At 43.4% G+C, this 12227-nt stretch overlaps 1 protein-coding gene and 3 gene segments (V, D, J or C); 3 read left to right on the forward strand and 1 right to left on the reverse strand.

The window, feature by feature from the left end:
• The window catches only part of LOC115437229 (dual specificity protein phosphatase 18), a 165060-nt gene that overhangs the window by 57240 nt on the left and 95593 nt on the right, over nt 1–12227 (reverse strand). The gene's annotated exons all lie outside the window — the stretch shown is intronic.
• On the forward strand, nt 1001–1491 carry LOC115437249 (T cell receptor alpha variable 38-1-like; the record flags this gene model as incomplete). The annotated part of the segment is given in 2 exon segments: nt 1001–1076; nt 1166–1491. Coding segments are annotated over 2 exon segments (372 nt in total), but the record flags the coding sequence as incomplete, so codon positions are not given.
• LOC115437257 (T cell receptor alpha variable 38-1-like) lies at nt 6218–6700 on the forward strand (the record flags this gene model as incomplete). The annotated part of the segment is given in 2 exon segments: nt 6218–6298; nt 6387–6700. Coding segments are annotated over 2 exon segments (360 nt in total), but the record flags the coding sequence as incomplete, so codon positions are not given.
• LOC115437245 (T cell receptor alpha variable 4-like) lies at nt 8043–8729 on the forward strand. The segment is given in 2 exon segments: nt 8043–8128; nt 8230–8729. Coding segments are annotated over 2 exon segments (420 nt in total).

Consider the following 12227-nt stretch of genomic DNA (forward strand, 5'->3'; position numbering starts at 1 on the left):
CACAGTGAGCGACTGCAGTCCAAGGTTCAATCCAACATCAGTTTCCTCTATAGAATGTGCTCCTCTTTCACTTCCTCGGACAGACAAATACTGGTTCAAATGACCGTCCCACCCATGTTGGATTATGGTCCTGTTATTGACAGATCAACATGAAAGGGCTCCATGTCCTCTACCACTCTGCCATTCGCTTTGGAACAAATGCATCATCACAACACACCCCTGCACTCCATATTCAACTGTGGATTGGACAACACTACTGACCCACCGCAACAGTCACTGGTTCAGGTTCATATACACAACTGTCCTTGGTCTGTCCCCCAACCTGTCCTTGTCAGACCCCGTTAGTCTGGACCATTACACAAAATACCTTCCTAATGTCCATCAGTCTGAAGTCTCAGGGCCAACACATGTCTGGGCCTGGAAGAATGGAAATAGTACGTCTGTGTGGTTTAGTGTAGAAGACATCCTGAAGACATGACACAATGGACTCAATGTCTTTGAACCTTCTCAACATAAACACTGTCACTGAAGTTTTCCTGCAGCAAAGCATCTACAGAAGCGTCTTCTAGTTTTGACCATTTGACCACATGTTGTTTGCTTGTAGAGGAAACATCAGGAGTAGTGGACCTTCTCAAAGTCCTTCACTGCCTCCAATAGAATTCCTGGGTCTCAAAAAGAGCCCAGGTTCCAATCCAAGAATTCACTCAAGGACTGGACACATTGTCAACACATTTACAGGTACAAACCTGAGCTGACTGGAACATTTGGCCTGGAAATCTAGTTGGACTGGGACTGTGTCCTGGACATTTAGAAGGTGACACAGTGTCAGTGTTGGTTTGATCAGATTTGACCTGAGAGCGGCTGATGAACAGGTCAATGTGTCAGGAGGAGGAAACACTGGGAGGAGTGAATGAGTCCCAGTGATCAGACTCCACCTTCTAATCCACCACCTGAGTGTTGATGCAGACTAAACACAGATCAGTGCCTTCTTTGGACTGGTTGGAGCTCACAGTTCCTCTGCACTGCCCATATGACAGCTCTGTTTCTCTGGGTGTTGTTGGCTGCTCTGTGCCTTGGTATGAATCCACTGTGTTTGGCTGATATCAGTCACACACTGGCTGGATTCTCCAACAGAACACTGACACTGTTTGTGGCTGTTTTACAGAATGCAGAGGCCAAAAAGACAACGTGATGCAACCACAAGGAGATGTGACGGCTGCTGAAGGAGAGGCAGTAACTCTGGGCTGTCGATACAACAGCAGTTATCCCAGTAATTATCTGTACTGGTACAAACAGGAAGGAAACAGTCGACCCACATTCATCCTGAACCGACTCACACTGGACCAAGGAACCACAGCAGAGACGTTCAAGGAAAGATTCACATCCACACTGGACCAAACATCAAGATCAGCTCCTCTGAAGATCCAGAAGCTTCATGTTTCAGACTCTGCTGTGTACTACTGTGCTCTGCAGCCCACAGTGACAGGAAACAGCAAAACTCTGAACAAAAACCTCTGAAGCAAAGACCACACAGAACTACACAACATCCACTAGAGGGACTCACACACTGTTAGATGCAAATGTTATGATCCAGTGCAGAAGAATTAGTCCTGAATCCAGTCCATGTTTTCTCTTTTTTCTGCAGTTGACTTTGTGTCCATCAAATTGTCTTTGAATGCATTTTACTCCTATTCCTGTATTACTGTAGACCCTGGAAGATCTCCAGGTCTGCTTCATCAGGATCCTTATTTCCTTCACTTTTCTGTGGACTTCCTAACAGAGCCTCAGACTGATTTCTGTAATCTGTTCAACGTCCCTAATGTTTGCTCGTCCTATTCTTTACTTTCCGGTTGTAAAGGTGTGCCTCAGGGTTCCATTGTAGATCCACTGTTGTCCATGTATATTAATAATTTACATGAAAATGAATCATATATTCAACTCAACTTTATTCATAAAACACTTTCAAAACAACATAGTTGACCAAAGAGCTGTACACCGACTCAATAACAAATAAAACACACCACAGAATGAATAAACAATTCAAGTCATTAAACATTAAACCAATTAAGGCCAAGCTGTCAAACAGAGTTCAAAGCCAAAGTCTGTTTAACCCTTTCATGCACGAATTATTCCAACCATAGTCAAGATTTTCTTCTTTCTTCTTGTTTTTATCCCCTCTTAGGCATGAAAAAAAAGCAATTGAGTTTTTTTTAATGAAGTTACAAAAATGTCCATGCGTTTAATTTTTGAAGTACAGAAACATGTTTAAAACCCAGTATCAGAAAATGAGATAAAAACAAATGAAAAGATTTTAATCCTACTAATCTGATGTTTTCCTACATTTTAACATATTCTACTGCTAGTTGCGACTCACTTAATGGAGGTAATATGCAAAAAAAAAAAAAAAAAAGTCTAACAAATAACAATTGATTCACACTAAAACATGTTACTGCAGATCAGGTTTATCAAGAACAGCAAAGTTACAGTAATGAGATGAATTGCAGTTTATGGGATGAGCCGTCCAAGCGTCCACTCTGTTGGCTGATATGAACCAAAACAACAAAACCCATGAATATACAAGAGGACAGCTGTAGAATAGCTGTCCACTGTAGTGACCACTATGCATGAAAGGGTTAAGGAGCAGATTTAAAAACAGTCAGTGAATGGTCCTACCCGATGTGCAAAGGTGGTTCATTCCACAGTTTGGAAGAAACCACTGAAAAAGCTCGGTCACCTTCAGTTTCCTGTTTGTCTTTGGGATGAACAACAATGACTGATGTGTCCGACTGGAGCAGGTCCCACAGATACTATGGGCCAAGGCCATGAAGACACTGAAAAAAGGAAGGAACACATTTGAACAGCAATGACACAACCAACCACGAGCCAATGAACTGATTCTCAAACTGGGCTGATATGGTCTGGTTTTTGGCTCCAGTTGAAGGTGGATCAGCAGTGTTTCCTGTAGATGAACCAGTGACATCTGGACCAAGCCAAAATAAAGGCCATTACAGTCTAAAGCAGACGGGATAAAAGCAGGGATTCAAACCTCCAAATGAAACTGACAAAGAAACGGTTGAACTTTGTCCAGTTGTCTCAGTTGAAAACACATGGACTTCAGCACCGATTGAATCTGTGCATCAAGTTTCAGATCAGTGTCCAGCCTTATACCCAGGTTTGTTACTGTCTGTTTCAAATATTGACGTAAAGGATCCAGATCAACATGGACTCTGGAGGCATCAGCAGGTCCAAATCACTGGACCTCAGTCTGTTTATCATTCAGGTGGAAGACATTCAGTGACATCCATGCCTTCATTTCTGGAATTCACTGCAGTAGCTGTTTCACTGAGGACACATTTTCCTGTCTTAGTCCTACACAAATTTGACTATTGTTAGCATAAAGGTGGAACCAAATGCGATTTTTATGGAGAACTGATCCTAGAAGAAGTAAAGGGAGAAGAGAAGAGGGCCGAGGATGGAGCCTTGAGGCACTCCACATGTGAGAGGAGAAGCATCAGACTCAACAGGTCCAACATGGACACAAAAACTTCTGTCTGTTCAAGAGGATCTGAACCACTCTAAATACACACCCTGAATGCCCACCAGTTCTCCAGGTGAGACCGGAGAACCTGATGGTCCACTGGATCCAAGGCAGCTGTCAGGTCCAACAGAACCAGAACCACACAGTGACCACAGTCTGAGGAGAAAACAAAGTCACTGAGAACCTCAACAATATCAACTCAGTAGAATGAAGGTCTGAAAGGCAGACTGGAACACCTCCAAAATCCTGTACTCACCTAAGAATGAAGTCAACTGACAGGAAATCATTTTCTACAGAATCTGAGAAATGAAAGAGAACATAGCAACATAGTTTGGTTGAAGAGCCTGTTGATTGGTCATTGTCTCTTGATGAATAATTGAGGGAGGAGCTGATCTGATCCTGAACTACTACTACCTGAACAACTGATCTATTCAGCACAGTTCAATCTACAAACCAGGAACATTCCCTTTATTCAACATGCTGGACCTGGATTACTGGATGGTTTATCTTCATCTACTGGTTGTTCTCACAGGTAAAAAAACAACAGGATTCAGTTGAATTCCAATCTTTCACTTGATAATGTTTGTTTGGGATGAAACTCAGTCTAACACATTTATTTGTTCCTTCAGGTGTCGACTGTGAAGAACTGAGTCCAGTCAAGAATGAAGAGTCCAGTTTAGAAGGAAACTCTGTTACTCTCTCATATAAATACTCTAAAATGATGTCGGGTGATTATTTCTTCTGGTATCAACAATATCCAGGAAAACCACCTGAGTTTCTAATCTCTCACCTTGGAACACAAAATGCATCAAACCATAGACTGCTTGTGGAAGCACATGGAGAAAAGGTCCAAGTGCAGATCTCCTCTGCTGCAGTGTCAGACTCTGCTGTGTACTACTGTGCTGTGAGGCCCACAGTGACAGGAAACAGCAAAACTCTGAACAAAAACCTCTGGAGCAAAGACAACACAGTACTACACAACATCCACCAGAGGGACTCACACACTGTTCACCTTCAGAGGAAAACACAACAAATGCTGTCCCAGTTTAGAAGAATCCACCCAGTGAGTCTGTTCTCCAAAACAGAACACAGTCTGACCAAAGTACCTCCTTCACCTTTCCTGTCCACGTAGACTTTGATTGCCCCCTCCACAGCACAGGAACAGCACTCCTAAAAATCACCAATGACCTCCTCATGGCGGCAGATTCTGGTTTACTCACCATCCTCATCCTCCTAGACCTGAGTGCGGCCTTTGATACCATCTGTCAGAACACCCCTCTCAATAGATTATCTTCCATTGGCATCACCCACACTCCATTAGACTGGTTTCAATCATACCTCTCTGGCCAAACTCAGTTTATTCAGATCAAATCCTTCACATCCCACCATTTCCCCGTCACTTCAGGTGTGTCCCAGTTGTCTGTACTGGGGCCCCTCCTCTTTATTATCTACCTCCTTCCCCTCGGCAACATATTTCAGAAATACAATATCAACTTTCACTGTTATGCAGATGACACCCAGCTCTGCCTCACCAGCAAACCCACCTCCACCCTCCTCCCTCACTGACTGCTTGGTAGACACAAAATCCTGGTTCACTTCCTATTTCCTCAAACTAAACAGTGACAAAACTGAGGTTCTCCTCATTGGCTCAAAATCAATTTTATCCAAAACCGACAGTTTTTCCCTCACCACTGAATACTCCACTGTCTCCCCTTCCCACAGGTTCAGAGTCTGGGTGTCATCTTTGACAGTACTCTATCTTTTCAGTCCCACAGCAGAAACATCACTCGGTCTGCATCCTTCCACCAATGTGACATTAATCACCTTCACCCCTCCCTCACCCCCCCATACCACTGCTATCCTCGTTCACAGTCTTGTCACCTCTCATCTGGATTATTGTAACTTTCTCTGGTCTCACACACAAATCCCTCCATAAACTTCAATTAGTTCAGAACTCTGCTGCTCGCATCATCACCATCCCCCCTCCACTCACCAGGACCCCCTCCTCTCACCACATCACTCCTGTCCTCCAACAGCTCCACTGGCTCCCAGTTAAGTTCCAGATTGAATTTAAAATACTTCTATTGACATTCAAGGCCATCCATTACCTCGCCCCTCCATAACCTCGCCCCTCCATAACCTTGCCCCTCCATATCTGTCTGATCTCCTTCATGTTGCCCCTCCCTCTCGTACCCTCAGATCTTCCTCCTCCATCCATTATTATTATTATTATTATTATTATTATTATTATTATTATTATTGTCCTCATTGAACCATCCTACTCCATTAGTGGTGCTGAGCTACTGACCATCTCCAGACACAAACAGTACCTTGGTCCAGACCATTGAAAGGACAAATAACCATGAATATGACAACAGAGGAAACCAGTGTCAACCAGAGGAAAACAGGAAAACTGCACAGAGAAAGGCCCTGGTCCACTTGGACCCTGAACCAGGACCTTCTGACTTCCTACAATAGTGTTGAACACTGAGTCACTGCTGTTGGGATGTGACCTACAACCACATGAACAAAGACAGAATGTCAACCGAGACCCTGACAATAACGTCAGTTTACCAGACTCATCCAATAATGACTCTAGTGGGAGGGGAAAATACCTGAGGGGAGGAGTCACTGTGAAAACTTGAGGAGAAACAAACAGAGAATTGAGAAGATGTGAATGTTCTTGGTCTGTCTCCTCCCCTCTCACTGCAGACATGAAACACTGGCTGAGAAACATCCTGATTCTGACTCTCTGGATAGGTAACTCTAGAAACCTACTGACTGTTCAACTGGAATCAATCATCTGTATTGATTCATCTCTTCCTCTGCATGTTCTGTTCTTCCCCAGAGTGTAAAGGAGAAGACAAAGTGACCCAGCCAACAGGAGATGTCACTGCTGTTCAAGGACTCACACTGACTCTACAATGTACATTTGAGACCAGTGACACTAATGCATATCTGTACTGGTACAAACAGGAAGTGAATGATTATCCCAGATACATGTTACATAGACTTAGATCAGGATCAGAAACATATAAAGCTCCCGAGTTCCAGGATGAAAGATTTGACTCCGAAATCAACCAGACCTCATTTCCTCTGAAGATCCAGAAGCTTCATGTGTCAGACTCTGCTGTGTACTACTGTGCTCTGCAGCCCACAGTGACAGGAAACAGCAAAACTCTGAACAAAAAACCTCTGGAGCAAAGACAACACAGTACTACACAACATCCACTAGAGGGACTCACACACTGTTCACCTTCAGAGGAAAACACAACAAATGCTGTCCCAGTTTAGAAGAATCCACCCAGTGAGTCTGTTCTCCACAACAGAACACAGTCTGACCAAAGTACCACCTTCACCTTTCCTGTCCACATAGACTTTGATTGCCCACATGACCTCAGTCTTTTTATCATTCAGGTGGAAGACATTCAGTGACATCCATGCCTTCATTTCTGGAATTCACTGCAATAGCTGTTTCACTGAGGATGCATTTTCCTGTCTTAGTGCCAAACAGATTTGACTATCATTAACATAAAGGTGGAACCAAATGCCGTGTTTATGGAGAACTGATCCTAGAAGAAGTAAAGGGAGAAGAGAGGAGAAGAGAAGAGAAGAGAAGAGAGGAGAGGAGAGGAGAGGAGAGGAGAGGAGAGGAGAGGAGAGGAGAGGAGAGGAGAGGAGAGAAGAGAAGAGAAGAGAAGAGAAGAGAAGAGAAGAGAAGAGAAGAGAAGAGAAGAGAAGAGAAGAGGGTAAAGGATGGAGCCTTGAGGCACTCCACATCAAGGTTATAATAGTTTTGGATTTTTCATTTTCCTTTTTGTTTTATTTAGTTTGGAATTGTTTTCTCAAATTCAGTTAGTTTTAATTAGTTTTTAAAGCAGGTTTGCCAGTTTTTATTATTTGTCATTTTTTTCATTAAAGTTTTTATTTATTTCAGTTAACGAAAATGTTTTTTCAATTTTAGTTTTTGTCATTTCATTCGTTATCGTTAACAATCATAACCGTGCTCCACATGTGAGAGGAGCAGCATCAGACTCAACAGGTCCAACATGGACGCAAAAACTTCTGTCTGTTCAAGAGGATCTGAACCAGTCTAAAAACACACCCTGAATGCCCACCCAGTGCTTCAAAAGAGACTGGAGAACCTGATGGTCCTCTTTATCTAAGGCAGCTTTCAGGTCCAACAGAACCAGAACCACAGAGTGACCACAGTCTGAGGAGAAAACAAAGTCATTGAGAACCCTCAACAATGTCAACTCAGAAGAATGAAGGTGTGAAAGGCAGACTGGAACACCTCCAACATCCTGTACTCATCTAAGAATGAACTCAACTGACAGGAAATCATTTTCAAAAGAATCTGAGAAATGAAAGAGAACAAAGCAACAGAGTTTGGTTGAAGAGCCTGTTGATTGGTCGTTGCCTCCTGGTGAATAATTGAGGGAGGAGCTGATCTGATCCTGAACTCCACAAGACACAACAACTGATCTATTCAACACAGTTCAATCTACAAACCAGGAACATTCCCTTGATTCAACATGCTGGACCTGGATTACTGGATGGTTTATGGGTTGATTCTAACCATTACAACACGTATGTTTGGTTCTGTACCAGTCACATTTAAACAGCTTTGAAACAGGATTCACTGATTGACTTTATTCCAGGTTGAATTAACAGAACTCTGTCTTTTCCAGGTGTCGACTGTGAAGAACTGAGTCCAGTCAAGAATGAAGAGTCCAGTTTAGAAGGAAACTCTGTTACTCTCACATATAAATACTCTAAAACAGTGACAGTCAGTGATGAGTTCTACTGGTATCAACAATATCCAGGAAAACCACCTGAGTTTTTAATCCTTCACCTTGGAACACAAAATGCATCAAACCATAGAATGTTTGTGGAAGCACATGGAGAAAAGGTCCAAGTGAAAATCTCCTCTGCTGCAGTGTCAGACTCTGCTGTGTACTACTGTGCTGTGAGGCCCACAGTGACAGGAAACAGCAAAACTCTGAACAAAAACCTCTGGAGTAAAGACAACACAGTACTACACAACATCCACTAGAGGGCGACATCATCAGGTCGGTGCTGCGTGACTTGTGCACTGTGTTCAACCATTCAGTCAATAATAACTGCTGCTGTGCAGAGAACAGTTCTCACACTGAATGTTGAACATCAGCCACTTTGTCCTGTTGATTTCAACCTTGTCGTACAGATGGAACATTGGCTGTGGATTCTTCTCACTGCTCTGGGCTTTGGTAACACAACATCTGGACATGGTTTTAGACAGTATTGGAAAGCTGAAATTTGTCAAAATTATTTCACTTTCAAATGTTCTTCATCTCCTCCTTTTAGGTTCAATATCTGTGAACAGTATCCGACCACGGGAAGTTGAAGTCAGTGAAACAGAAGGAAAATCTGTTACATTGACCTGCGACACTGAGAACTCTGCCTCCAACATTTACCTTCACTGGTACAGGCAGCATTCTGACCTTCAGCCTCCTCAGTTCATCTCCTGGAAAAAAGCACAGAATTCCCCATCTCAGTATATCCCTGATGGCCCTGGTGGCCACATCTGAAACACCAGACCAGACCACACAGCTGACCATCAAAGACCTAACCCTGGCAGACACAGCTCTGTACTACTGTGCTCTAGAAACACAGTGATCCAAAGTGGAGAAGAGGCTGTACAAAAACCTGAACACACAGATCTGACTACTCTGCACAGAGGAGGGAAGTGGGATTGAACCCACAGCTTCATATCAGATGGATTCTGCTCATTCCTGTTTGATCACAGTCACTGTGGCTACAGCTGCCAATCAAACACTGTGGGAGGAGTCACACTCTCCTCAAACACACATCAGTGCCAAACCAGCTGATGACACTAAACACACAGATGCCAGCCTTATTCTACAGTAGCTTTGGGTTTCCTCTGTTGAGGAGTTGGTGTTTTTCAAACTCTGTGTGCTTCCACCTGTCCCAGAGAAGTGCCACAACCTCCAACTCATCTCATCAACCTTCCCATGACCAAGTCACACATGGACACATTTGTGGAGAAGCTACTAATGCACTCATCTCCTCCTACTGTAGCTTGTGTACAGCTGTGACCAGGGAGACCCCACCCCCACCTCTGTTTGGCTGGGGAACCAGTAGCTGCCACCATCCTCTGAGATCCCAACTTCCGTGGCATACGCGTTGGGCCCATGTCACAGAAAGTGATGCTTTATGCAGATGACATCTTGTTCTTTGGTAGTGATCCACACATTTCCATCCCAGCTCTGTCACTGATTAGCAACTCATTTGATGGGTTTTCAGGTTCCATCATCAATGGGTCTAAATATGAGGTTCCTCTCCTCACAACATACTGTCCCAAACCTTGATTTCATTCAGGAACTGTAGATGGTGACTTCAGGTTATCAGGTGTGTTGAGTCCTATTCTGTCGTCATCTGTCAGACATCATGAAGGTCAATATGACAGCATTAGTGGAATAAATCCACCTGGACATGGACAGATGGACACCCCTTCACTGACCTTTGTGGACAAAGGATCATGTTGATCAATTAATGGAGTCCCTACATTCAGTTTCATGTTGAAGTCACTTTCTGTTCCACTTCCACTCCAGTATTTCCACAGGTCCAATCAGCTGGGTTTGCCTTTGATTTGGAACGGTAAAGGAGGTCAGAGCATCATCTGATCTGGACTGGACAAACTCATGGTCTAAGAGCTCAGAGCAGAAGGATGGACAGATGTGGAGATCTGAACCAAAGCCATCCATACATAGGAGGAACAAAAAACTGGACCAAAAACAGAGGAGACACTGAAGAGGAGGAGGAGGAGGAGGAGCTGATCTGATCCTGAACTACACAAGACACAAAAACTGATCTATTCAACACAGTTCAATCTACAAACCAGGAACATTCCCTTTATTCAACATGCTGGACCTGGATTACTGGATGGTTTATGGGTTGATTCTAACCATTACAACACGTATGTTTGGTTCTGTACCAGTCACATTTAAACAGCTTTGAAACAGGATTCACTGATTGACTTTATTCCAGGTTGAATTAAAAGAACTCTGTATTTTTCAGGTGTCGACTGTGAAGAACTGAGTCCAGTCAAGAATGAAGAGTCCAGTTTAGAAGGAAACTCTGTTACTCTCACATATAAATACTATAAAAGAGCAATATTCAGTGATGAGTTCTACTGGTATCGACAATATCCAGGAAAACCACCTGAGTTTCTAATCTTTCACCGTGGAACACAAAATGCATCAAACCACAGACTGTTTGTGGAAGCACATGGAGAAAAGGTCCAAGTGCAGATCTCCTCTGCTGCAGTGTCAGACTCTGCTGTGTACTACTGTGCTGTGAGGCCCACAGTGACAGGAAACAGCAAAACTATGAACGAAAACCTCTGGAGCAAAGACAACACAGTATTACACAACATCCACTAGAGGGACTCACACACTGTTAGATGCAAATGTCTCAGTGGTGTGAAAAAGTTTGGACACCCCTGAATATTTCTATTTTTTCGTTTGTATCTATCAAATAACTCATCAGGTTTACTAGATGAAAAGGAAATCTGCAAAATGCATCAAAACAAAATTAGACAGGTGCATAAATTTGGGCACCCCAACAGAAAAATCACATCAATATGTAGTTGGGCCTCCTTTTGCAAAAATAAAATCCTCTAGGTGCTGCCTACAGCCTCTAATGAATGTGTGGATTATGGATGAAGGTACTCTGGACATTTCCTCCTACAAAACATCTCCAGTTCAGTTTTATTTGGTGCTTGCCCAGCGTGGACAGCCCACTTCAAATCATCCCACAGACTTTCAGTGATATTCAGTTCTGGGGACTGGGATGATCCGTTCCAGAACATTCTACCTGTTCCTCTGCATGAATGTCTGAGTAGATTTGGAGTGGTGGTGTTTTGGGTCTTTGTCTTGTTTAAATATCTTGCCCCAGCATAACTTCAACTTTGTGACTGATTCTTCAACATTATTCTCAAGAATCTGCTGATATTGAGTGGAATCCATGTGACCCTCAACTTTAACAGGGTTCCCAGTCCTGGTACTGTCCCCTCAGCCCCTCAGCCTGATGGAACCTCCACCACATTCTACTGTGGGTACCAAGTGTTTTTCTTGGAATGCTGTGTTCTTTCACCATCATGCATATCGTCCCTTGTTCTGACCAAATAACTCTAACATTTGTTCTATCAGTCCACAGCACCCTATTCTAAAATGAAGCCAGTTTGTCCAAATGTGCTTCTGCATACCTCCAGTGCCTCTGTTTGTGGCGTGTGCACAAAAGGCTTCTTCTGCATCACTGTCCTGTACAGCTCCTCCTGGTGTAAAGTGCTCTGAGTTGTTGAAGGATGCACAGTGACCCCATGTGCAGCAGGATGATGTTGGAGGTCTTTGGAGGTGGTCTGTGGGTTGTCTTTGACCGTTGTCATCATGCTTCACCTCTCTGATATTTTTCTTGGCCTGTTTCTTCTGGCCTGAACTAGAACTGTTCCTGTGGTCGTCCATTTCCTCACAGTCCAAACTGACAGCTGAAATCTCTGATAGTTTTTGTAGCCTTCCCCTAAACCATAATGTTGGACACTCTGTTTTCAGGTCATTTGACAGTTGTTTTGATGCTCCCATGTTGCAACTCTTCAGAGCAGAGTCAAAGACAAGAACTACTTACCACT

The sequence above is a fragment of the Sphaeramia orbicularis genome, chromosome 17 (genome assembly GCF_902148855.1).
Source record: "Sphaeramia orbicularis chromosome 17, fSphaOr1.1, whole genome shotgun sequence".
Classification (NCBI taxonomy): Eukaryota; Metazoa; Chordata; class Actinopteri; order Kurtiformes; family Apogonidae; genus Sphaeramia; species Sphaeramia orbicularis.